The 27,453-nt window shown below is 43.4% G+C and overlaps 1 protein-coding gene across 2 annotated transcripts in view; it reads right to left on the bottom strand.

Annotated features, from left to right (window-relative positions):
* LOC114667887 (myelin-associated glycoprotein-like) overlaps nt 1–26,311 on the bottom strand; it is a 41,137-nt gene extending 14,826 nt beyond the window's left edge. For both annotated transcript variants that reach the window (XM_028823403.2, XM_051920689.1), the window contains exons 1-5: nt 26,173–26,311; nt 23,518–23,599; nt 13,153–13,494; nt 2,320–2,613; nt 1,388–1,648 (exon numbers count right to left, since the gene is read on the bottom strand). In XM_028823403.2, coding sequence (XP_028679236.2) covers nt 1,388–1,648; nt 2,320–2,613; nt 13,153–13,494; nt 23,518–23,566 — 946 coding nt within the window. In that variant the 5' untranslated portion in view covers nt 23,567–23,599; nt 26,173–26,311. The remainder of the gene's footprint in view (nt 1–1,387; nt 1,649–2,319; nt 2,614–13,152; nt 13,495–23,517; nt 23,600–26,172) is intronic.
* Nucleotides 26,312–27,453: the final 1,142 nt, after the last annotated feature.

The raw sequence follows: 27,453 nt of genomic DNA, 5'->3' as shown, positions 1-27,453 counted from the left end.
GGTAGAAGGGTGGCAATGCGTCTGGGAGTGAGGAGGATTATTGATTGTTTATTAATTATTTGAGTATTGTGGAGAGGAATGGTGCTTTGTGCATGTTATTGTCCTAATAAATATAACATTTGGACTTTTACCTGGTGTCTGATGTATGGTCTGAGGGTTCAAGGGGTCACGGAGACCTTAATCTGTCACAATAGCTAGATAGATAGAGAGATATACAGTATATATTGAGAGAAAGAGAGATGAGTGAAATGATTGTTGTGCCACATTACAAAAATAAATTGGATGTTTCATGCGTAAGTTACACATTTTCTTTTTTAGGTGTGAAATCTGCTATTTTGACAATATTAAAGTGTACCATTTTACAAACAACGCCTCATGTAATTTGGTTTCATATCCTGTTCACCTGATCACAAAAATATCCAAATAACACCACTCATTTAAGTATCAGATAAGCCGCTCCACTTTCTTCCTACCAGATTTTGACGTACCTGTCTGCCTTTGTCAGATGCAAGAGTCAAAGGGGTTTATGCGTAATGCCGTGACACACTCTATCAATATTCCTCATCCGTCCTCAGCCGAGAAGACTAGTACTCAGAAGGAAATCCAGGACCCCATTTTATACTGCAGTTCCAGCTTTGCCTCTCTTGCTCCCAAACAGATAAACCCTAATGCTATTGTTCTATTTACCTCAGAAGTCGGATGTCGGAGCTGGGAATGATGTCACCCCCAAGTTGACTACAGTCCAGCAAAATTTTTGGAAAACCAATGTAGACACCCCAAGGAAAACCTTTCTTGTGCTTGCTTTTTTCGGGAATAATACCACTTGATAACAATGCACAGAGACACTGATAAACAATAGTGCTAATAAACATCCATCCACAGTACTCCACTAAAGTTCGCAGTGTACGTCGCCATTTTGGATTCAGGTCGTAATCTAAAGTCGGACAAAGTTGGACTTGACACACCCACCCCGAGTGTGCAGGTAGGAAATTTGACTTGTGGAGGCATTCCAATTGAAAATTCTGACAAGAAACTCAGAAATCCTGACACTCCAGATCAAATATCTCACAGCATAATACCAAAATGTGACCATTGAGACGGGCACACCAGAGTGGCCTCACTCGTATGTTTTTTTTATGAATTTCTTTTGTTTTTCACCTTTGCGTACAGTTTTTAAGCAGAGTCACCTCACTGATATGTAATTCATGTGTTCTCTCATCACTTTGTATCTATCTTCACTTTTTTATATCGTTTCGTGTCCTTTGCACACACTAAACGAGGTAAACAGAAACTCTTTGATCGTTCTTGTCATGACGGTAGCAGACCCCACTTAATTTCCATCAGTACACAGCCTTTTCCCCCCCACATTCCTAATTTACCACAGTACCGTGCAAGGGCAGAAGAAATGACTTCTCATCCTTTCCGTAAGAATTTGTAGCCAAGCACAAAACATTTCTGCTGAGCGGAAACGCTGCTTGCAGAGTTCCAACAGTTGTCGTTCCCTTCTGATAGGTGATGTTGGCCCCCATTTCTCTGTTTCGTACACGCCATGTAATTTGAGACTCCGGATTGGAATCCACATGGCACTGGCAGCTCACAGTCGTGGTGTCGACTGAACAAGATGAACTGTTTTGAATCCTTGGCTGATCTAAAAAAAAGATGGAAGAGCTTTTTTAGATTATTTTCATATGTTAACTCTTTGAAGTAAGAACCCCTTCATAGAAAGAACTGTGGGAATCTACAGGAGCCTAGCAAGTCCGGTAAGTGACGGTGAGATCTTTTGAAAAATATGCAAAGCCCTATTATGACGGGTTTGGTTTTAGAACCAGGAGTCGGGGTAAAGTAATTCTTAGTGGAGAACCTCAGGAATTTTAGTCCCACCTGACTTTACAAATTGTGTGTCAGTAACAGAGTCATCTGTGCGATTCTGACGAGACTAAAATTTCAGCGGTCCTCCGGTAATAACAAGGGTATGGAGTATTCCTCAAAGTTCTGAGCGCACTAATTACTTCCTCATGGACATATTAGCACTATAAATAAGGGTTGCTAATGTGGTCTGATTTGATGGTACACATACATTAGCTTCCATAAGTCAAGAACAGGGAAATGCCGGATCAGAGTACTGGGAATACCGGACCACTTCAAGCACTGACTTCAACCCACTTCCTGGTATAAAACTAACCCCATCCGAATAGAACTAAGGAAACCAAAGGACGTTGATGGACTGAATGGTGTCCTGCCGTTACATGAAAACTTCCTCTCTTCACGTGAAAAAGGCCATTCTGAGTAAAGAGACACAAAGCTGACCACCTCACTTACATTTCACATTCAGAAGTACAAAGCTTTCCTTTATCTTTCCACCCCTGTGCTCCACCATACATGTCAATTTCTTGTCATTATCTTGTATGGCAGGAGTGAATTCGAGTGTTGAAGATGATTTCCACTCGCCATTCTCTAATTTCTGGTGTTGGGCATGACTTAGGCCTTTGGTGTTCCTCCAGGTGAATTGAGGGGGGTGACTTGGGCAGCTATGCAGGGCTTCGCAGCTGGCAAAAATGCGATCACCTGCCTTCACGTCTCTGGGTGAATTCAGTTTGGGTTCCTGGGGATCATCTGAAACAGAGAAACTCAGAGTTAGGTCAGTTTCTTCCTACTGTGACCACTAAAGGGTGCTAGATAGAACAAGATACAAGGAGGAGGAGGAGAAGGTTAGCAGTAAGCGCTGATATATGACAAACCACCTCAGGATCCCAGATTAGGACCCCTGTGACACCTCAGCACCACACTAGTTCAGATGGAATGGAACAGTGTGAAGACTCTAAAATAAACATTTAATGCCAGTCATGTCGGATTAGTTCATTAGACATTGCTTTACATTCTGAACATCTCCATCTCAGATGGCATGTTAGAGTCGCACCACTGCCTTGCTCCTGTCTAGGTTTTATCCTTAATTTTTGTGATTTTTCCATTACTTTCTTTCTTTTGTTCTGCTTTCATTTAGTTTCATATTTGTAGTTTTGCTCCGCTTTCTTACATTAAATTGTGTTTGCATTTGGGCTCAACCAAAATTGTTTCTCCGGCTAAGTTTATTGTTATCAGGTCTCAGCATGGGTTCCTCTCCAAATTCACATTCTGCGTCTCTTTTGTTCATTTTTGATTCTTTTATTTATGTCGATTGTGTATTTTTGGTTTTGTCTATGTATATAAGTTGTCTTTATTATGCTCCATGTGTTTTGGGGGTGGTCAATCACTGGCAAGAACTTCTCTCTCACCCTATAAATCCGGAGGGTCTCCCATAGTTCCTGGTGGTTCATTATGAATGCGCTTTGCAGTCGGTGAGTTATTTGTGTTTTGCTTGTGCGCCTTTTGTATCTTTTGGAAATTTTGAACCCTTTGCTGTTTATTGACCCCTATATTTGAATTCTGTACTGGGACTTTCTTTGACTAAAATTGCCTTTGTGTTCTGTGGAACTTCCTTATGATTGGAATACATTTTGGTGAAGAATAAAACCCTGCCCGGGATTGGGTCCTGCCTTGTGTCCTGTGTTGGCTGTGATTGGCTCCAGCAGACCCCCGTGACCCTGTGTTCGGATTCAGCTGGTTGGAAAATGGACAGATGGATAAATCTTTCATTTTATAAAGATTACAGTGCTTGTTCTTATTTCTAGACAAGTTCTGACGGTGATATTAATGGAAGTGTTTTGAACTACATGCCCTGGAACTCATTAGTGGTTGGGACTTCAAGTTCATGACAATTGTTTGTTTAGTAAGTCTATTTGTTATTATTTAATTATAATGTTGAATGTTGATATTAATTATGTTTTTGTTTTGGTTCTGTATGTACTTTATTTATTATGGTGTGACTAATTTATTTTTCCATTTCGTAGCATATTAAGTTTCTATGCATTGATTTCTTGTTATCAGCCCTGTCTCCTTTGTGTGAAGCCCAGGGAGGCAGGGCCCTGTAACAGTGGACAGCCCCAGTAGGAATTTAAGAAGAAGATGCTGTTCTGTTTTCAGCTCTGGCATTATTGCATTTCATTTCCTGCATTTTGATTTTTAAATTGTTTCTGGATTTGGACCCCATTGTTATGAACTAAAGAGTTCAGAAAATGTCCACTGGGAGGATGAGTGTACCATCAAACTTTGGTTAATTAAAAGGGCAAACACAGGATCTTTATAAAATAAAGATGTGTTTTAAAGAAACTAGGCTTGGTTACAATGTGAAGTTTCAAAGAGCACAAAAGGCATACAATGTCTGTAAAAGGCAAATCCAAAAGCAACCCAAGTCCCAATATAAATTCAAGGCAAAGTCAAAAACAGAGCACAGGTTCAAAAATCCAAATAATCAACATACTGTAAGCGCAGAAAAATCATAGTAAGTCACCACTCCCTACTACATTCAAGATGAACCGGCAGGAACTGTGGGAGCCCCTCTGGTTTTATATGGTGAAGTTCCCTTCCAGGTTTTTTTGGGAATTTTTCCTTGTCTTCTTAGAGAGTCAAGGCTGGGGGGCTGTCAAGAGGCAGGGCCTGTTAAAGCCCATTGCGGCACTTCTTGTGTGATTTTGGGCTATACAAAAATAAATTGTATTGTATTAAGGTTTAAGGTTTCTTTATTTAGTCATGTTTACACAAGAAAATATGAAATTTGCCTTCTCAGTTGCATCTAATAACAGACTGAATGAAAATAAAACAGACAAATAGAAACAAGAAAGGTTAAGGTAAGGCAGTTACCGTAGATACTTGCGTATAAGTCGAAAAATTTATGCCTTAAAATTCATTCAAAAAAACAGGGTCGACTTATCCGCGGGGCAACACAATTGTCCATAGAATTTGGGTAATGACATTGTACACTCAGCGCTTCACGATGTTAAGTTACCGGTCATCTGCCATTTCCCATGGTCTTTGAAATAATTATAAGCCAGCAATACTATTGCTAATTAGCTAGTTTTTTTCTAATTTCATTAAATAATTCTTTAAACTGTGAAATACTTGAATTTGAGCATTAGCTTTTGCAGGTTTTGGATAACAAACATACTATTAGCTGTCACGTGCAACCAGATTTGGAATCAAAAGAACCAAGGCAACGCACGCTATCAATGCGATGCAAGCGCAGCCCACGATTCAAAACATTTCTCTGCCTACCTGTTTGTCTCGTCTGACAGTAGCTGAAAAGCAGCATCAGGAGAGAGCAGCCTGAAGTAGTCCAGCAGCTGGTGATCTGTCGTGTCCAACAGTAAGCCATGCCGTCTTGTGAACTCCGGTAGCCCACGGATCAATGTCTGTGTATTCCTCCCACGCGAACCTTGCGCGAATACGTTCGCTGGCAGCGGATCAGCTGGCGCGGCATCGGCTGGTGTCCGATCAGCTGATGCCGGCTTCTCACTCTCTTGTTCGATCTCCTGATCACTGTCAATAAAGTCCGATTCTGAAAAATCAGAGTCCGACTCCGCGATAATGCGCAAAACATCGTCTGCCGAGTGTTTTCTTTTCTGCACTCGTTTTGCTCCCTTGTGACATATCGACGCCATCTTGCCTTTGTTTATATTTGTTTACATTTCGCAACTCACGCACACGCAAGGATTAGTTGCCGAGTCAACAAGTCTAGCATTTCTCCAAGCACAGAGGGAATGCCTGTGACGTGAAAGTGAGTTTTGTCGCCATTAACAGCTGATTGTTGCCCTCTATCTCTGATAGCTGTCAAGTTTTACCCTTGACTTATACGCAGGTCATAACAAATTTCGTAATTTTTGGCTTAAAAATACACTCGACTTATCTGCGAGATCGACTAATACGTGAGTATCTATGGTAGATAATACATATTTACACCAAAAAAAAGGTTACAGGATATATATCAACAACCTTAATCATTATCTCCGATATTTCTTATTGAAAAGTCGTATGGCACTAGGAAGAAAGGAGTTTCTGGAGCGATTTGTGTGGGTTTTCTCCTTCCTGATTTACTGAACTTTAGTTCTACATGTAATGGATGTCTGTCATCAGTTGAGATGATTTCCAGTTTCTTTAACATTGCCCCCTAACACACACTAGTCAAACAATCTACATCAGCCCCAATAACTTTAGCTCTATACTTCGTAATCTGCTGGAGCTTTTTTGAGTTTTGGTTTGTCAGACTATTAAACCAGGCAATGAAACTGAAAGTGATCACAGACTGGATCAGACTGCGATAGAAGGACAACATGAGGTCCTTGTCTACTTTAAATAGTTTAAGTTTATAGAGGAGAAATAAGCGCTGGCAGCATTTAGAAAATAATGTTTTTGTATTTGTATTCCAGTTAAGATTGTATTGTATTGTATTGAAGTGCAGTTCCTAGCAGTGATTGGCAGGTAGCCCCGCCTCTTGGGGAACCACCCACAAAACACATGGAACATAACACAGTCAAAGAAAAATACAGCAGATAATTAACAAAAGCAACATTAACCTAAATAAATGGCTCAACAAAATACAAAAAGGACAGAAAACATAGACTTGAACCCCAGCCAGGTGAGGGATCCTGACCGAAATATCACACCCCTTATTTTTCTTTTGTCTTGTTTTGGCTGTTGACTTTTTAATTTCCTGACTGTTCCTTAGTCTTTTACTTTGTTTTGGGACAGTGTTTCCAGATTTGATTTGACTTTGATGATGTGACTCTTTTGGCTGCAGAATCCTGCACTTTATCCCGACTTTGATTTCTGATTCATGTCCGGAGCTTTGTTTATTTATGTCACGTCTCTACACTGTTTTAACCTTTGGCTTGTTCTTTTGATGTCTTCTCCCGATTCCCATTTCGTTTTAAAAGTTTTAGTACCCAGAGCAGACAGTACACATTTAAGGTACTCACTCGTATATTTTGGACTCTTTGGATTTTTTTACTTTTAGATTTGCCTAATGCACTTCCATTCAAACACATGGGTAATGTAGGGCAAAGTGGGCATTGCTCTTTCTGCTAAGCTTTAGTGGCACAGCAGGCCTATTAAGACAGCAGATTCAACAAGGATGCAGACATCCAGTTCTGCCAAACTGCCACTCACAATCCAAAATGAGTGGCTGAACTTGTCGTAACAGGACCAGCATGCACTTCACCTGGTAACAAAGGTGGAAATCAGAGTTCAACTGACCTCTTTGCACATGACTCTTTCGGTCTAGAGAACGTGAAATGAACACCCAAGGACACGGAGCCGAAATTAAACAAATGACAATTCTGATGGATGCACCAATGAGAAGGCACTGACTCTGTAACTGAGGTTGACTTTAATCCAATCACGAGAGATTACACATTTCTTTCCAACAACTAGCTGCAGCCATATCTCTGGGACACTCTCGAGAGAGAGAACCTCTGGGCATTCTGAGGAAACTCTCAGGGGAGCATTCTGCTGTCACACTCTCCAAAACTCTGAAACTAAAAAGCTGATGAGCCGCTCTCTCACTGGGGAGCTGAAGGCTGACATACTGTTCTCTTTGTGGACTAGGAAGCCAATACTTTGACATTTTGAACGTGGTAGGCTAGTTTTCGGGCCATCTGTGTAGCGATATATAGCCAAAAAGCCAATATAACAGCCCACCTATCTACCAGCATAACCCTACTGACCTGAATTACGGCCTACGCATGGCTGGTACACTACGCTACAGTTACGCTACCCTGCTCTCTATACCTTGCAGTCCACCGCCAGAGAATCTTATTCCTGAAGGGCTGCCAAACCTATCTGCTATCATAATCCAGCTGGCCAGCATACTGATCTCCACTATGTTAGAGTATGCACATAATTTACTGCTATCTAGTTATGATCTTACACTCTTAACAAGTTACACTGCTCTTTATTTATTTTTTTGTTGCAGGTCAAATTTGCTTTTGCTCGTAGGTTTCTAGAAGGAAATGCAAAAGATTTTAGTCGTACTACAGCTTAGGAGCAACTCAAAATAACGAACGTGTAGTGTGTACAGAGAAGTACACAACAGGCAAAGAGAGCTGTTGCCCTTCTACTCTACGAGAGGCTTCTGGCTTCCCTGAGCCTACCTGAGGGCACCCGCGTTATGACGTGACAAGTCCACCACCCCAGTCAAACTCCCCCGAAGGGAGTTTGGGCTCTTGATAGCAGAAGCAAGAGACCCATGGAGGGGCAGAGGGAGGGCACCAGCCGATTGATCGCAAGGAGGTGAAAATCATGTGAAGCACCTTAGGTCTGCACAAAATGATGAAATGAGTTGTGGCTTATCATCATATTATCATAATATAATAGAATTTTACCTTTGTAAATCAAACTTTTTGATTTTCAAAATTGGGAAAATTGCTGTGGAGGCTGGGGTTATAGTGCCAATGCAGGGTTCAAAGGGTTAAGAAGGGAACTTCCACATCTAAACCCTGGTACCAGAGGGAGTAACGCTTTTAAATATGAAGTCGCAGACGACAAAGCAGAGGTCCTAACTGAGGAAAACACTGCATGCCATGGACAAAGGACCACATTGAAACGAGAAAAAGGGTGGACTCCGATGCAAGAAGAATCTTCCACTTGAACCTGGAGCAGCAGCAACAAATCAGCAACTCCACACAACATTATCTATAAAGACTTGATATCATAAAACTATCCATGTCAATATAAGTTACAACTCCAAATAGCCAGTAAAGTGGCAGCCTCTTCTGCGTTACTTTTTGTTTCTGTCTCATCTGTCTGCGTCCTGTCTTATATAGTGGCCTCCATAATGTTTGGGACAAAGACACATTTGTCCTTGTTTTAGACCTCCGTGACTTTCTTATATACAAAGTGTAGGGAAACTATTGGAATCCTCTAAAAATTACATTTTCGAGATTTTGATGATTAGACCTCCGAAAATACAATTTTTGGAATTATATCTGTGTGTGTGTATGTTGTCACACACGTGCGCATGGGAGGCAGCTAAAGGGCTCGAGGGAAGGCAGTTCTGAGGCATGCCGGGATGTGGCAGAGTGCACTGGTTCTTTTTTTCCCTTGCCTGTAGACCATTCCCGGGAGATCTCACCTGGCTCTCATGACGTCACTTCCGGGACTGAGTCAATGGAAGAAGACCTTACCGGCTCCGGCCTCTGTGATGTCACCTCCGGACTTGAACCAATGGCAGATGAACCTGAGCCAGACCCATATGACCTCACTTCCTGTCTTCCCCTTTAAAAGTCTAACCGTTTCCTCTATGTGTAAGTCTTGTTTTGGACTCTGTTGTATGCACATCAGTGCTCTTTATTGAACAAACAACTTTGCAGCCAGGATACCACATTATATGGGTGGCTGCCCCAAACTTTATCTGTGTAATGTCTCGTTATTGCGACAATGTGTAAACATGATAACCTGAGTACACTTTCACTTAGGTCAACCAAATTTTGCATGCAACTATTCGGTACAAAACGTAGATTTCTCTCAATTTTTGGGCTATTTCCGTTAACCAGAAGTGGTACTTTACCTTTTATTCATGCAGCTGCATAGTCTGATTTATTCAATTTTACTTTTATAATAATCTTTCAATATATTATTAATTTGATTTGATTTGTTGACCCCTCCTCGAACCGCCACCTTATCGTGGTGGAGGGGTTTGCGTGTCCCTATGATCCTAGGAGCTCTGTTGTCCAGGGCTTTATGCCCCTGGTAGGGTCACCCAAGGCAAACTGGTCCTAGGTGAGGGATGAGACAAAGTGCAGTTCAAAAAGACCTTCTATGATGAACAAAAAATTTGGATGGTGTTTTCCCTCACCCGGACACGGGTCACCGGGGCCCCACTCTGGAGCCAGGCCTGGAGGTGGGGCTCGATGGCGAGCGCCTGGTGGCCGGGCCTGCACCCATGGGGCTCGGCCGGGCACAGCCCGAAGAGGCAACGTGGGTCCCCCTTCCCATGGGCTCACCACCTATGGGAGGGGCCAAGGAGGTCGGGGTGCAGTGTGAGTTGGGTGGTGGCTGAAGGCGGGGACCTTGGTGGTCCGATCCTCGGCTACAGAAACTGGCTCTTGGGACGTGGAATGTCACCTCTCTGAAGGGGAAGGAGCCTGAGCTAGTGCGCGAAGTTGAGAGGTTCCGGCTAGATATAGTCGGACTCACCTCAAGGCACAGCTTAGACTCTGGAACCAATCTCCTTGAGAGGGGCTGGACTCTCTACCACTCTGGAGTTGCCCCCGGTGAGAGGCGCTGAGCGGGTGTGGGTATACTTATTGCCCCCCGACTTGGAGCCTGTTCATTGGGGTTCACCCCGGTAGACGAGAGGGTAGCCTCCCTTTGCCTTCGGGTGGGGGGACGGGTCCTAACTGTTGTTTGTGCGTATGCACCAAACAGCAGTTCGGAGTACCCACCCTTTTTGGAGTCCCTGGAGGGGGTGCTAGAGGGCATACCTTCTGGGGACTCCCTCGTTCTGCTGGGAGACTTCAATGCTCACGTGGGCAATGACAGTGAGACCTGGAAGGGCGTGATTGGGAGGAATGGCCCCCCCGATCTGAACCCGAGTGGTGTTTTGTTATTGGACTTCTGTGCTCGTCACGGATTGTCCATAACGAACACCATGTTCAAGCATAGGGGTGTTCATATGTGCACTTGGCACCAGGACACCCTAGGCCTCAGTTCGATGATCGACTTTGTGGTCCTGTCATCGGACTTGCGGCCACATGTCTTGGACACTCGGGTGAAGAGGGGGCGGAGCTGTCAACTGATCACCACCTGGTGGTGAGTTGGCTTCGATGGTGGGGGAGGATGCCAGTCAGGCCTGGTAGGCCCCAAACGTGTTGTGAGGGTCTGCTGGGAACGTCTGGCAGAGCCCCCTGTCAGAAGTAGCTTCAACTCCCACCTCCGGCAGAACTTCGACCACATCCCGAGGGAGGTGGGGGACATTGAGTCCGAATGTGCCATGTTCCGTGCCTCTATTGTTGAGGCAGCTGACCGGAGCTGTGGCCATAAGGTGGTCGGTGCCAGTCGTGGCGGCAATCCCCGAACCCATTGGTGGACACCGGCGGTGAGGGATGCTGTCAAGCTGAAGAAGGACTCCTACAGGTCCCATTTGTCCTGTGGAACTCTGGAGGCAGCTAATAGGTACCGGCAGGCCAAGCGGAATGCGGCTTCGGTGATTGCTGAGGCAAAAACTCGGGCGTGGGAGGAGTTTGGTGAGGCCATGGAGAACGACTTTCGGACGACTTCAAGGAGATTCTGGTCCACCATCCGGCGTCTCAGGAAGGGGAAGCAGTGCAGTGTCAACACTGTATATGGTGGGGATGGTGCGCTGCTGACCTCGACTCGGGACGTTGTGAGTCGGTGGGGGGAGTACTTCGAAGACCTCCTCAATCCCACTAACATGCCTTCCAATGAGGAAGCAGAGCCTGGGGACTCAGAGGTGGGCTCCCCCATCTCTGGGACTGAGGTCACCGAGGTGGTCAAAAAACTCCTTGGTGGCAGGGGCCCCGGGGGTGGATGAGATACGCCCGGAGTTCCTCAAGGCTCTGGATGTTGTAGGGCTGTCTTGGTTGACACATCTCTGCAACATCGCATGGACATCAGGGACAGTGCCTCTGGATTGGCAGACCGGGATGGTGGTCCCCCTCTTTAAGAAAGGGGACCGGAGGGTGTGTTCCAACTACAGAGGGATCACACTCCTCAGCCTCCCTGGAAAAGTCTATTCAGGGGTCCTGGAGAGGAGGGTCCATCGGATAGTCGAGCCTCGGATTCAAGAGGAACAGTGTGGTTTTCGTCCTGGTCGCGGAACAGTGGACCAGCTCTATACCCTTAGCAGGGTCCTGGAGGGTGCATGGGAGTTCACCCAACCAGTCTACATGTGTTTTGTGGACTTGGAAAAGGCGTTCGACCGTGTTCCTCGGGGAATCCTGTGGGGGGTGCTCCGGGAGTATGGGGTACCAGACCCCCTGATAAGGGCTGTTCGGTCCCTGTACGATCGGTGCCAGAGCTTGGTCCGCATTGAAGGCAGTAAGTCGAACCTGTTTTCAGTGAGAGTTGGACTCCGCCAGGGCTGCCCTTTGTCACCGATTCTGTTCATAACTTTTATGGACAGAATTTCTAGGCGCAGCCAGGGTGTTGAGGGGGTCCGGTTTGGTGGGCTCAGGATTGGGTCACTGCTTTTTGCAGATGATGTTGTCCTGTTTGCTTCATCAGGCCGTGATCTTCAGCTCTCTCTGGATCGGTTCGCAGCTGAGTGTGAAGCGGCTGGGATGGGAATCAGCACCTCCAAATCCGAGACCATGGTCCTCAGCCGGAAAAGGGTGGAGTGCCCTCTCAGGGTTGGGAGCAAGATCCTGCCTCAAGTGGAGGAGTTCAAGTATCTCGGGGTCTTGTTCACGAGTGAGGGAAGAATGGAGCGTGAGATCGACAGGCGGATCGGTGCGACGTCCACAGTGATGCGGGCTCTGCATCGGTCTGTCGTGGTGAAAAAGGAGCTGAGCCGCAAGGCGAAGCTCTCAATTTACCAGTCGATCTATGTTCCTACCCTCACCTATGGTCATGAACTATGGGTAGTGACCAAAAGAACGAGATCGCGAATACAAGCGGCTGAAATGAGTTTCCTCCGCAGGGTGTCTGGGCTCTCCCTTAAAGATAGGGTGAGAAGCTCAGTCATCCGGGAGGGGCTCAGAGTAGAGCCACTGCTCCTCCGCATCGAGAGGAGTCAGATGAGGTGGCTCGGGCATCTGATCAGGATGCCTCCTGGACGCCTCCCTGGTGAGGTGTTCCGGGCACGTCCAACCGGGAGGAGGCCCCGGGGAAGACCCAGGACACGCTGGAGGGACTATGTCTCTCGACTGGCCTGGGAACGCCTTGGGATTCTCCCGGAAGAGCTAGAAGAAGTGGCCGGGGAGAGGGAAGTCTGGGCATCTCTGCTCAAGCTGCTGCCCCCGCGACCCGACCTCGGATAAGCGGAAGGAAATGGATGGATGGATGGATTGATTTGTTGATGATGGTTCTTTAATGTGCATAATATAAAAATATAATCATTGTCTTGTGGTTTACCCCTCAAATATCCATCCCCATATCTGAGTATACAAGAAAGTCGAGTGGAGACCACTCCCAATTTACTTTTTTTGTTGATATTTTTATACATCTGTACATTTAGTGCCAGGATTGTTCAAAAATCTAAAAATCTAAATCAACTGAGCATACAGTACATGGAATGAAAAGTTGAAAATAATAAAATCTCACCTACTAATTCCACGGTCACTAGATTTTCTTTAAAGCTGTAGCTATTCAAGTTCTTCACCTCAATCCTGAAATGGAGCCGTCCAGCGTCAGTATTCCGAACTTGATCGATCTCCAGAGTGCAGTTCCTCAGCTCAATGTCGCCAATCTGCTTCCAGCGGTCCACTTGTTCTTTTGAACTGAACATTGTATCAGAATTCTTGTACCAGATGGTAGTCACTTCATCTGCCGATTTTGCTTCACCAGGATAAGTGACCTCACAAGGGACCACCACACAGGAACCTTGGAGTGCTGATATTTTATGAGGAACACTCAGGCTCCAGGATTGGCAGTCGGTACAAACAGCTGTAAGCCAATAAACAAACAAACAAACAAAAAAATAATAAGGATGACATAAAACATCAATGTATCGAGTCTCACTTTTGTTTTAATAACAAATTAGGAAGCATCAGTGATTTACATTAAAATCTATAATCTGCATCTACAATTTTACCTTCAGTTCATTAGCTGTTTATAAAGCTTGCCAGACACAAGAAGGAAAAGTACAGTTGTATCTTCTTATTAAGGACGGGTGGGCATTGCCCTTCATCCTCCAGCAGATGATGCTGTTGTGCAAAAATTCAGTAGGTAGTTTGGCCTGTAGGGGGCATCTCACATCTCCAAATCTCATATGCACCTTCACCACAACAGTCTCGGGTTCAAATAAGCTATTTTTTATTAAACAAAATACCTTCTGACAGACTTCTTCACTATAAACAATTCTCCTCCTCCTCCTCCTCATCATCATTATTTATTTCTTTTTTTTTCTCCTTCCAGGTGAGTGTTGTCCTTCTCCTGTCCCGACTCAAACTCATCTGGATGAGGGCGGAGGGCTCCTCTTAACTGGGAGTACTTCTGGGGTATCGGCACTGTACTGAGGGAGCAATTCTGGATCAGGTGCAACCTCTATCGAACAGGACCCTTTAGTTGAACCTGGGGTACCCACCAGAACTACTCAGAACAGTACCCTCAATAATTCGTCAGTGAGAGAAGTTTGGAACAACCACAACTTGTCGTAGAGTTGGCCAGTTGGGGGAATTGGACCTTGGTGAGAGAGGTGACCAAGAACCCAACAGTCACTCTGATTGACCTTCACAGAACCTGAGTGGAGATGATGGAAACATCCAGAAGGACAACCACCACTTCAACACTTCACTAATCTGGGCTTTATGGCAGAGTAGCCAGACAACAAATGGAAGTCCACTTGGAGATTGCAAAAAAGGCACCTAAAGGACTCTCAGACTGTGAGAAACAAGATTATCTGGTCTTCTGAAACCAACATTGGACTCAATGGCCTCAGAACTAAGTGTCATGTCTAGAGGAAACCAGACACAGCTCATTACCTGTGCAATACCAGCCAACGGTGAAGTATGGTGGTGGCAGCATCATGCTATGGGGTTGTTTTTCAGTGGCTGGGACAGGAGACAGGGCATGGTGGAGGAAGAGCTGAATGGAGCAAAGTTCAGCGATATCCTTTATAAACTCTGCTTGGAGTGCTCTGGAGCTCAGAGTGGGATGAGGGTTCACCTTCCAACAGGACAATAACCTTAAGCACAAAGCAACGACAACACAGGAGTGGCTTAGAGACAACTTGGTGAATGTCCATGAATGGCTGAGTCAGACCCACACCTAAACCCAATCAAACATCTCTGGAGAGACCTGACCCCTGTCCACCGATGGCCTCCATTCAGCCTGATGGAGGTTGAGAGGATCTACAGAGATGAATGCCAGAAAATCCGCAGAAATCCAGATGTCAGGCCCAAGAAGACTCCAGTTCCGAATGGCTGCCAGACGGGCTTCAACTAAATACTCTGTAAAGAGTCTGAATACTTGTGTCAATGGGATTGTTCAGTTTTTTACTTTTAATACATTTGGGAAAAATACTAAAATCCTGTTATTTTATTTATTAATGTATTTTTGTCTGGGGTACTGAGTGTTGCTTGATGAGGAAAGAAAACATTTTAGAACTAAGCTGAAACAAAAACTGTAAAGTGTGAAGGGGTCTGAAGACTTTATGACGGCGCTGTAAACAAACAGATTTCCTCCACATTCTGAGAAATAAATAATAATAATAATACACTTTATTTATATAACACCTTTCCCTTGCTGAAATGTTTACTGCTTTAAGATTATTTAATGGTGACCTAAGAAATGCCTATTGTTAAATATAAAACTCACTTCAGACTTCTTTTACTGATCTCAGCTTTTAAAGTGAAGTTGATATGTCTTTATTTTATCTGCAGCTACGCTTGCTAGAGCTGCGGATGTTGTGACAGTTCATGATGTGCTGTTAAAATGTGTGACTTACCAATGTATTTAGGGTTTTGTGTACTTGCAGCTTTAACATTTTTCTCTGTCTCAGCTTCCTGGCCACAACTTTAAACTTTGCACTTGTTTTAGCAACAGTGTCTTGCTTAGATGATGAGAATGTTGAGTCAACATACATAAACTCCAGAATCCATTCCAGAGGGTTCTTCCTTTAGGACAGTATCTCCCATCTTGTATTTATATAGTTATAATATTTCTTGAACCTCTGTAAAAAGCTACATTTCACCTTCAGGAAAAATAAAGAACTATCTGTCCATCTAACTATGATGTAGTGCCTTTCGTAGCTATCTGTCTATCTATTGTTATGAACGCGCATGTAAGGATCACATTCCTCGCAACTCATAGTTATGTAGTACCACTCTGGGACAAAAGGGGGCACTGTCAGCAACATTATCATCTCCAAAGCCACACATCCACGGAAAGAACCGTCTGACTTTGGTACGAGCCAAACTGGAAGATGGAGCTCCTCAGAGTCAAACCTGCTTAACCGAACAGCACTTACATGTTAAAAGGAGGCTTTAGCTTGTGGTTTATTGTTTGACACCATTCTGCAGGATTGTTTGTTTTCAGTTTTTTTCTTTGAATCAAATGGGACAATTTGTTATATAGTGCCTTTCATATCTATCTATCTATCTATCTATCTATCTATCTATCTATCTATCTATCTATCTATCTATCTATCTATCTATCTATTTGTTATATAGTGCCTTTCATATCTATCTATCTATCTATCTATCTATCTATCTATCTATCTATCTATCTATCTATCTATCTATCTATTTGTTATATAGTGCCTTTCATATCTATCTATCTATCTATCTATCTATCTATCTATCTATCTATCTATCTATCTATCTATCTATCTATCTATCTATTTGTTATACAGTGCCTTTCATATCTATCTATCTATCTATCTATCTATCTATCTATCTATCTATCTATCTATCTATCTATCTATTATATAGTGCCTTTCATATCTATCTATCTATCTATCTATCTATCTATCTATCTATCTATCTATCTATCTATCTATCTATCTATCTATCTATCTATCTATCTATCTATTTGTTATATAGTGCCTTTCATATCTATCTATCTATCTATCTATCTATCTATCTATCTATCTATCTATCTATCTATCTATCTATCTATCTATCTATCTATCGTGACTGTGTGCAGAGGGTACAGACCTATAAATACCTGGAAGTGCAGCTGGATGATAAATTGGACTGGACTGCCAACACTGATTCTCTGTGCAAGAGAGGACAGAGCCGGCTATACTTCCTTAAAAGACTGGCGTCCTTCAACATCTGCAATAAGATGCTATAGTTGTTCTACCAAGATGTTCTGTGGCAGAGTGACGGGCGCTGAGCAGACTCCTATCAATCATGGAGAATCCACTGCATCCACTGAACAGGATCATCTCCAGACAGAGGAGCAGCTTCAGCGACAGACTGCTGTCACCGTCCTGCTCCACTGACAGATTGAGGAGATCGTTCCTCCCCCAAACTATGCGACTCTTCAATTCCAACCATGGGGGGGGTTGGGGGGGGGTGGGTAAACATTAACATTAGTTCCTCCCTGTGTGGATAGCGCTTTGAATACTGAGAAAAGCACTATATAAATGTAATGAATTATTATTATTATTATTCAAAGTTGTTGTCTGTTTTTACCTACATTTTTATTACTCTTTAATATTGTTTTTTTGTATCAGTATGCTGCTGCTGGAGTATGTGAATTTCCCCTTGTTATTAATAAAGTATCTATCTATCTATCTATCTATCTATCTATCTATCTATCTATCTATCTATCTATCTATCTATCTATCTATCTATCTATCTATCTATCTATCTATCTATCTATCTATCTATACCAAGTGAGAGTATGAAGCCATCAGGCCTGAGGCATTGGGATTTAAAGGTAGAGACTGTAGACATCTTCATCTACAGACCTCACCAGAGTGACCCACAGAGTTGTGTATTTATAAAGTGTGGCAGTATGAGGGAACACCAGCTGGCCAGAGGCTACCAAACTCAGTGAGCACATACTGTAGACAAAGGTCCGTGTATTTTCATCTTTCTCTTCTAAGATTTCAATGTGAACAAACAGCAGGATCACTGAAGCTCAAGTGACACAGGAACAGAGTCATATATCAGGCTAAGTGACAATCTAGCCAATGGAACCACTACAATCATAAAAACCCAACAGACTGGGCAGAAGTGAAGTGAGAAAGGCTGGAGGTTGGGCCGGGGTATAAAACCAGAATGTTGACATCAGGAAACTGAATGGCCCACTCACTGCACAGAGGTTCAGAGCATATGCTGATTGCTGCACCCACCACACAATGAACCACTCGGAGTGGGCAGCAGCAGGTGGCACCTCAGCACCACACTGGAACAGAAATGACACTAAAACAAACTCTGTGTGACATGTCCTCACTAAGCACATGTCATGAAAATAAAGAACATCTGGAAATGTTTTATAATGCTTCATGATAACAGGAAACTCGCGTCCAAAATGAGTCAACTATAAATATACTTGATAAGAAGTTTTCTAATAGCAAAACCAACAGCAGCAGATGCATACATTGAGCAGGCCGAGTGTCTGCAAAAGCAGCCACCAGCTGACGTGAAAACAGACAAGATGGAAGGGGGACAACTCAGATACAGTAATCCCTTGCTACTTCGTGGTTCACTTTTCGCGGATTCACGACTTCGCGGATTTTATATGTAAGCATATCTAAATATATAACGCAGATTTTTCGCTGCTTCGCGGGTTTCTGCGGACAATGGGTCTTTTTACTTCTGGTATTTGCTTCCTCAGTTGGTTTGCCCAGTTGATTTCATACAAGAGATGCTATTGGCGGATGGCTGAGAAGCTACCCAATCAGAGTTCCTGTGTGCTGCTGATTGGCTCAGCGATGGAGTGCTGCATTAACCAGGAAGTCTCATCTCACTCATTCAGCATTAACGTGCTCTTGCTACCGCATTCAGGGGATTATCACCTTCATCGTCATCATTTTTACTGCGCAGCATATTCATCACCATCATCACGTCATATATAGCTACGTGTACTTCACTATACAGTAAGTGTAAACTTATCAACCGATTTCATATTGCTTAGCAGTTGTCCCTCTTATTAACAGAGTAAAGGGTGGGTTGTAAACAATACAGGAAGGGTTTAAAAACGTCCAAATACACGTTAAATAATTAAATAAATATGGTGTCCCTACTTCGCGGAAATTCAGTTATCGCGGTTGGCCTTGGAACCTATCTCCCGCGATAAGTGAGGGATTACTGTATTGCACACTCAGTGCGCTCAGCCCAGCAAGAACTATGTTCAGATATTTTGTGAAATGGATGTCATCAGGTTCATCCAGATGGTACATTGGCTTTGGATACAAGTGCTTTCTGAATGATGGCTCTGACTCAAATTCCAGGATCATGAATGAAGCTCATAAAGTCATAAACTAACCTCTGAAAACAATTTGTGGGTTCACATTAACACAACATTTTCATTGTCTAAGCAAGAAATTAAAATGCTAAATAAAATGTTAGATTATAATGTTAAAAAAAAACAAACTGCTGAAGACTGAGAAAACACAGGGTGTGTGTGAGGACTGCTATGAGATGACGATTGACCGGGTGATGGTTAACCAACAATGAGATGAGGTTTGGCACAGTAATGATGTCACTTCCGCCCACCTGCTTTAAAATCCAGACAACCTTCACTTGTATTCAGTTCTGTTGTTGGACTCAGACCTGTACACTTCTATGTTGCCAAATCTCCATTATTGCAGCCTTATTCGAGTACACGGGTGGCTGCCCCAAACCTCTTTTTGGTGTCAACGTCTAGTCATTTGACAACTACAAAACAGATGGAAATCCTCAGGGAACGTCTCTTCATTTATCTAAGTGCGGATTTTTTTTTTGCTTCAGTGACTTGTGGTTAAAGAAGTTTTGAACCTGAACTGAGATGAGGAATCGATGCTGAAAAGGATAAATGAGGATCATTTGATAAAAATAGCCAAGTGGAGAATTTCCAATGTGAATAAAAAAAAACTTAAACAATGAGAAGGAGAACAATCTGAAAGAGTTGTAAGTGCCACTTAGGATGGACGGGCATCACTACCAGAAGAGGGGAAGGTTCCTTACCTGGACGGGAGGCCACCACTGAATGGACAGGTGTCCCAACCAAGAGGGAGAAGAGTGACTTCCCCTAACCAAGTAAATGGACGGACATCACAGCCAGTAGATGGGAAGATTACTTATCTGGATGGGAAGCCGCAAGTAAATGGACAGGCATTCCTGACTGGACATGTGCTTAAGATGTTCCCTGGCCAGGACTGTCTCAGAGGGATGTTTAGCAGCCCTCCATATTGGCGCCCATTTGGAAACCAGGGGGGGATGCTGGGAGTTGGAGTCCGGCAGCACAGCCCTGCTGGAGTCCATGGGTGCCACAAGGGGGTGCTGCAGGGAGATGCACTCCCGAGAATATGGGACTTCTGTATGACCCGGAAATACTTCCATCAGGCAGTAGCTCTGGCACCAGAAGTACTCCTGGGTCCTCAATTAAAGGGACCACACTCCCTTATTCAGGCATGTCAGACCTGGGAAGACACTCAATTGAAGGAGGGCAGTGCAGTGATGAAAAGAATTGTAGAGAGGTGCTTGGAAGAGAGAAGAGTATGTGCTTTGTGCTTGTTACTCTGGGGAGGTACTTTGGTAATAAACCATCCTTTATTTGTATCCAGGATTATGGGTGTGTTTGTGAAGGGTTTGGGGCTCACTGACTCCCCTGTTTCTATCACAGAGTGTAATTTAACAACCGTATAAAATAAAATGCAATGAAAGAAGTTGACATTAGCATGGACGGATTTTCTTTAACATGACAGGTCAGGACACTCTCAGGCCCTCTGGGACATTTTCTGTAACACACTGCCAGCAGCATTAGAACCTGTCCAGGCTGAGCATTCCATGGAGTCACACATGGTGGGGTTTGCTGAAGACTGGGATGATGGCTCGATCACAGTCAGGCGAGCGCTTACTTTTGTTTCTGTGGTTTGGATCACCTCTGCTTTTTTATAGGAAGTGTTGACTAAATTAACAGAAAATAACATCTCTGAATTTTCACTTCACTATTTTTATTGAGGGTGTTTTCCTGTAAAAGCTTGAGGGTGTGATACAGTAATGAGAAATATAAAAGTAATAGAAAATGTAATGTAAGCACAGAATAAGATTTATAAAATACTAGGGGGCTCTGCTGCCTGCTCACTTCGCTCGTCCAACCCCGGGTTTGGTTAACCGGATATACAATATAAAGAGATTGTTATTTTCATGGGAATTGTTACATATGCATTATTTGAAACTTTAGTAAAAACAATATTTGGAATTAACTTTTCTTCAAGATCGCTTTGAATTTTGATTCCGTGTTTGGACTTACATCGTGACAACGCAACTCATAATTGCCTGTGAGTGAATATCGTTTCTTTCTCTCTAATAAATAAAACAACTTTCTTGTCCATGCTCTTTCTTCTTCGCTTTGCCGTTGACGTGTCATCTAGAACATATAAAATTATTGTCCTGATAAAAGTTATAAGAGCTGAGAGCACATTAAGTGTGTCTGCCAAAAGCATTTACATTACTAAGAGCTGAGAGCGCAGGAAGAGTGTCTGACAAAAGCATTCACACGACTGAGGGGTTAGATGACCGTGGTCTTGTTTGAAAATAGTTGTAAGGAGGGCGTGATTTGAAAGAATCTCATGTTAAGAGTCTCTGTCTCACGGGACTTCATACCGCGCCAACGTTTTTGGAATCTTTTAAATCTCACTAGCAACATAAATTAGACGATCTACAAGTCTCCGACTTAAAGTTTAAATCTACATAATATATTCAATCTCTTTTCACTGTTCCGTTATTTCACCGAGTAATAATTTCCATTTGTTTGTGTTAATGCGATCTTTACTCTCCTTTTTTGAGACTTTCAAATTTTCATACTTCGATTATCTCTAACTTGCTCTGTATGTGTATCACGCCAACGTTTTGGTAATCTTTTACTTTTTTGCTTTTTAAATAAACAGGATTCTGAGAAACTAATTCATGCATTTATCTCTAGTAGGATTGACTACTGCAATGCGGTGTTCACTGGATGTTCAAACTGTTCTTTATACAGCCTCCAGTTAATCCAAAATGCGGCTGCAAGAATTATTACAAGAACAAGAAAATACGAACACATAACTCCAGTCCTTAAATCCTTACACTGGCTCGCAGTTAAGTTTAGGGCAGATTTCAAAATCCTTCTTTTAACATATAAAGCATTAAATGGTCGAGGTCCGGCTTACTTGTCTGAACTTATCATGACTTACAAACCTGAGTGCACATTAAGATCTCAAGATGCCGGTCTGCTTATGATTCCAAGGATTAATAAAATAACAATGGGAGGTCGAGCTTTTAGTTACAGGGCCCCTAAACTGTGGAATGGTCTGCCTGCTACTATAAGAGATGCCCCTTCGGTCTCAGCTTTTAAATCCCAGCTGAAGACTCACGACTTCAGTTTAGCATATCCTGACTAGAGCTGCTGATTAACTGTACAGACTGCATCTCTGTTGTTAGTCATTAGCACTTAAACATAAGTAACATGACAGTTATAATTGTATAATAACCCTCACTTATTCTGTTTTTCTTCTCGGTACTCAAATGTGGCACTTGGTGCCATGGCCCACCTGCCAAGTTGTTTTGCCTGCCTAAGGAAAAGTCATCCCAGATGGAGGATCGCAGGAATCGTGGGAAAGAGGGGTCCTTTCATCGGATTGGCTGGCCCAACACTGTTTCAGCCGTGGAATGGCCAAATGGGCAGCTTGAAGGATGAGGTCTCCAGGACTCTACACAAATCCAAATCTTATTATGGGATATATCATCTACTGTTAAATTCTGTTCTGTACTTCTAAAATTTATATTTTTTATTTCTTACTATATTGAGAAATTGTTCTGTGTACTGTACTGCATTGTATTGTATTGACCCCCTTCTTTTGACACCCACTGCACGCCCAATCTACCTGGAAAGGGGTCTCTCTTTGAACTGCCTTTCCCAAGGTTTCTTCCATTTTTCCCTACTAGGTTTTTCCTTGTCTTCTTAGAGAGTCAAGGCTGGGGGGCTGTCAAGAGGCAGGGCCTGTTAAAGCCCATTGCGGCACTTCCTGTGTGATTTTGGGCTATACAAAAATAAACTGTATTGTATTGTATTGTACTTTTCGCAGATACGCCTTTTCATTGGGAAGAAACACTACTTTTATCCCTGATGGCAACACGAATTAGATGATCTACTAGTCTCTGACTTAAAGTTTAAATCCGAACAATATATTCAATCTCTTTTCACTATTCCGTTATTTCACCGAGTAATAATTTCTGTTTGTTTGCGTTAATGTGATCTTTCCTATCCTTTTTTTTGACTTCAGAATTTTCGTACTTTCATTAGCTCTAACCTGCTCTGCATGTGTACCGCGCCAATGTTTTTAAATTCTTTACGACGTTCTACTTTGTGATCTACTCTTTGTCCTTTAAATCTCTTTCTCGTGGGACGTATAAGTGTCTTTCTGAGAAAATCACGTCTCGTCTTCTTCCTTCCAAGATTTTTTTTTTTATAATAGAGAGAGATATATATTTTGGGAAGGTTTCAATATGCTAGTTAGAATTTGGTGCCCAGAAGGAGGAAAAATGGGGTGATTTTCAAAATATTATAATATATTCATCCATCCATCCATCCATTATCCAACCCGCTATATCCTAACTACAGGGTCACGGGGGTCTGCTGGAGCCAATCCCAGCCAACTGTTGTCTGACAGCAGTGCTAACTGACCGTGTCACCCATTTCTCAAGTTGACTTTAAAATTTTAAATTACATTTTTCTTGAGAAAAGTTTAAATGGGTAAAATGGGAGGCTACATTAGACCTCAGTTCTTCCATTTCTGTGGATAGTTGAGAACAGAAGGTTCATTTACTTTACCTGTTAGAAGAAGACACAGCAGTGCCAGGCCTGGCTGGAGGGCCTTCATGTTTCCAGTTTTTGAGCCTAAAACACCTTCAATCTGTAAAGAAGAAAGTACAATGGAGCTTGAATACAGTTTGGAGTGTGCAAAACCTGGGGATAGAGGAGAAGAAAAAGAAGAAGCAGAACGAGGAAGAGGAGGATAGAAATGCTTCAAAAGCCAAATATCAGATTCAATTCAAAGATTTGTGCATTTTCCTTAAATTAAAAAGAATTACATCGAGAATTTAGTCTGCAGTGTCTTATACACCTTGGGCGCTGCTCCTCCTCCTCCACTGCCCCTCTCACTTGTGAGATCCATGAGGGTCCTTCTGTATCCCAAGTTATTCTAATGGTATGTGCTCCCCTTAGGGTCTACCGGGAAGTGCCCCAGGTGCTTGATTGCCCATTTCCGGCTGCACTTCCGGGTGTGGTGAAAACACTGCCCATAAGGGCCCAGCAGCTCCTGCTGCAGCACCCCCTGGCGGCGCCTGCGGATCCCAACAGAGCTGCACCAAACTCCAACTCCCATGAAGCCCTGCGGGAGTCCGGGGCACTGTTGCAACCCAGGGGGGTTGCCATCTAGCATCCCAGGGGAGGTATTGGGTAGCCCATGCTTGCTCCCCTGGAACACATACTGAAGGGGCTTCCCAGCCAGGGGTCACTCCTTTAAGTCCTTCTTGGACTGTGGGGAAGACATCCTTAAGGTCAATAAATTTTCTTGATTTTAATGCAAAGAAAACTGAGATTGTGTTGTTTGAGATCTCTGACCTCCATAGTGCCTCTGAGTGAAATCTCGGTTTGCTAGTACCATTCATTATACCCTGAGCTAGGAACTTAGATGTGGTATTTGATAGTGTGAGAGCATAAAGGGAACGATCAAGGGGTGATGTAGTTATTTAGGGGTAATATAGTTTTTGTGCATTAAAAAATTTGGTATGCAGTGCATATTAAGATAAACATACAGCATTTGTCTTAGAAACTTGGTTTTGTACATCCATCCATCCATCCATTTTCTAACCCGCTGAATCCGAACACGGGGGTCTGCTGGAGCCAATCCCAGCCAACACAGGGCACAAGGCAGGAAACTATCCTGGGCAGGGTGCCAACCCACCGCAGGACACACACAAACACACACACACACCAAGCACACACTAGGGCCAATTTTAGAATCACCAATCCATCTAACCTGCATGTCTTTGGACTGTGGGAGGAAACCAGAGCGCCCGGAGGAAACCCACGCAGACACGGGGAGAACATGCAAACTCCACGCAGGGAGGACCCGGGAAGCGAACCCAGGTCTCCTAACTGCGAGGCAGAAGCGCCACCGTGCCGCCCTAAGGATTTATAGTAGACTCGAAATGTGTGCATTATATTTTTATGGTCAATGATTTCATCCCCATTCGTGTTGGTGATTACTGGGATTGCATTGCGAACTTCTTGCTTGTGGATTTGTTGAGCTAAAAGCTTATTAGCTTTCTCTCCGTGTTCATAGTAATGATTTCTTGATTTATAAATTAGTTGTTAAGAGGTTGAGTTCTGAATGCAGAGCCTGCCTTTTCCTATGCAGAGCCTCGCTTGGACGCCTGGCATGTTCTTCATCTGTTCTAGTAATTTTGCTTCTTAGCTCTGATACTTTCTTGGTTTCTAATTTATTCCTGTGAAAAAGATATGAAATAATCTGTCCTCTTAAGAAGGCCTTTGGAGTTTCCCAGAGTATTCCTGCAGAAACCTCTGAGGATTTATTTGTCTCTAGGAAGAAACTGATTTGTTTGGATATAAATTCTGTACAGTTCTCGTCTGCTAATAGAAGCAGGTTAAGACGCCATCTGCGAGGTGAGTGTGTGGGGCATAATGACTTAAGATTTAATTTTAGGTACATGTGCTATAGAAATAGATGTTGTTGTTGTTTAAGACATTTCCTGATCCTCTTTCTTCCATACTTGGTCACAAGAAGGCACAATGTCTCTCAAAATCAAGGGGTCTCAGATCAGGATGACATGCCAACCAAGCTAGCAGATATGCACAGTGGAGGTAGGTATGTGCATCAGTAAGGTTGGCTTCCTTTACTCTGCCCCATTTACAACATAACATAACATAACATGACACTCTCAGACCCCCTTAATCTGATTCAGGGCTGTGCACGCCCAATCTCGATTGTAGCTCAGATGATTTTAATTTTATATTTTGCTCCTCACTCCAGAGTGCTGCCCAGATTACCCATCCATTTATTATCTAAACCAAGCAAAGCCTTGGCCATCTACAGAAATAAAAATGAAAGGACCGGAAAAAATAAACACACACACAAACACACCATCCAAGAAGAAAATGAAGACTCCACACGGTTAAGAACAAGGCATGGAATTTGAACCTGGAACTCCAGAGCTGTAGACAGCACTGGCAACTGTGCCACCCAACAGAAAACATTTAATCAGAAGGCACTGATATGTGTGACGACGTTTTGCTTTTTTCCTGCTGTGGTACAAAATGACTAACGCAGTGTTAGAAAGAAAAAAAAAGAAAGAAAAAGAACATTCTGCCCCTTTAATTAGCCTGATTTTAATTTCCAGAGCTCTTTGAAAACAGCATATCTGCCATTTACTACCAAAGAGAGCAAATTCAAACAGCACTCACCTTCAGGTCGCCAGCAGACGTCTGTCCTGCTACCAGTCAGGAAAGAGAGAGTTGTGTGATGGCGATGGCTCTCTTAACACTGTCGCTTCATGAAGGCGCAACGTCAGCAGCTCAAGTGACTCTACTCAGCTTTAATAATTGTCTATAAATAAATAAATGCCTTTTCAGAAAAAGGAACCAAACTGTCCAGTGTGTACATCTATATGTATGAAATGTATTTACAGCAAGACGCCTTCCTTTAGACCACTTGTAAGTGTTTTGAAGTTTGAGGTTTTTAAGTCTCTAATGATAAGTCCGAATGATGATAAGGTCAGAGGGTCAGAAGGAGAGAAAAATCAAAAAAAAAAAAACATTTTCAGGGCTTCAATGCCAAAAGACCACCCTGTCCTTTCTGGATATTCAACCTAACATACGTAAATGTGCTTAAGTTATTCCTTATTTGGTTTTTAGGCTTCACCTTAGAGGATTCGATGCAGTGGGACAGCTGGAGCCTCCACCTTTAAACCGAGAGCACATCTCTCCAGTGTTGACGTCATTACATTGGTCACCCGTGCCTTTCAGAATTGACTTTAAAATACTGCAGGGGGGCATCATGATAAAAAACTAATAATGATAACATAAAATAAATGTCTCCACTGGTCTGTGCTTTAAATTTGTTTGCTGTATGATTCCAGTCATTTCAATCATTTTTATAGTTAAAATCGCTGAAATGGCATTTCCTGTTTAAATATCTGGGAGAAATGCGAGGAGCGGCAGCGACAACTCTCACCACACCTCGGACTGCGCTCTCCTCACACACTGGCTGGCGAGTGCCTTTTGCTGTCTGTCTGTAAGTCGCCAATATAAGGTTTGCAGACACATTTATTATACACCCTGACTTTCCACACGCCGGCTAATATCTTTAATGAATGTGTGTGACAGGGCGGCATGGTGGCGCAGTGGGTAGTGCTGCTGCCTCACAGTTGGGAGACCTGGAGACCTGGGTTCGCTTCCCGGGTCCTCCCTGCGTGGAGTTTGCATGTTCTCCCCGTGTCTGCGTGGGTTTCCTCCGGGCGCTCCGGTTTCCTCCCACAGTCCAAAGACATGCAGGTTAGGTGGATTGGCGATTCTAAATTGGCCCTAGTGTGTGCTTGGTGTGTTTGTGTGTGTCCTGCGGTGGGTTGGCACCCTGCCCGGGATTGGTTCCTGCCTTGTGCCCTGTGTTGGCTGGGATTGGCTCCTGCAGACCCCTGTGACCCTGTGTTCAGATTCAGCAGGTTGGAAAATGGATGGATGGATGTG

Source organism: Erpetoichthys calabaricus, chromosome 17 (assembly GCF_900747795.2).
Source record: "Erpetoichthys calabaricus chromosome 17, fErpCal1.3, whole genome shotgun sequence".
NCBI classification, from domain to species: Eukaryota; Metazoa; Chordata; class Cladistia; order Polypteriformes; family Polypteridae; genus Erpetoichthys; species Erpetoichthys calabaricus.
The sequence above is the reverse complement of the archived record's forward strand: the minus strand, read 5'-3'. Positions and strand labels throughout refer to the sequence as shown.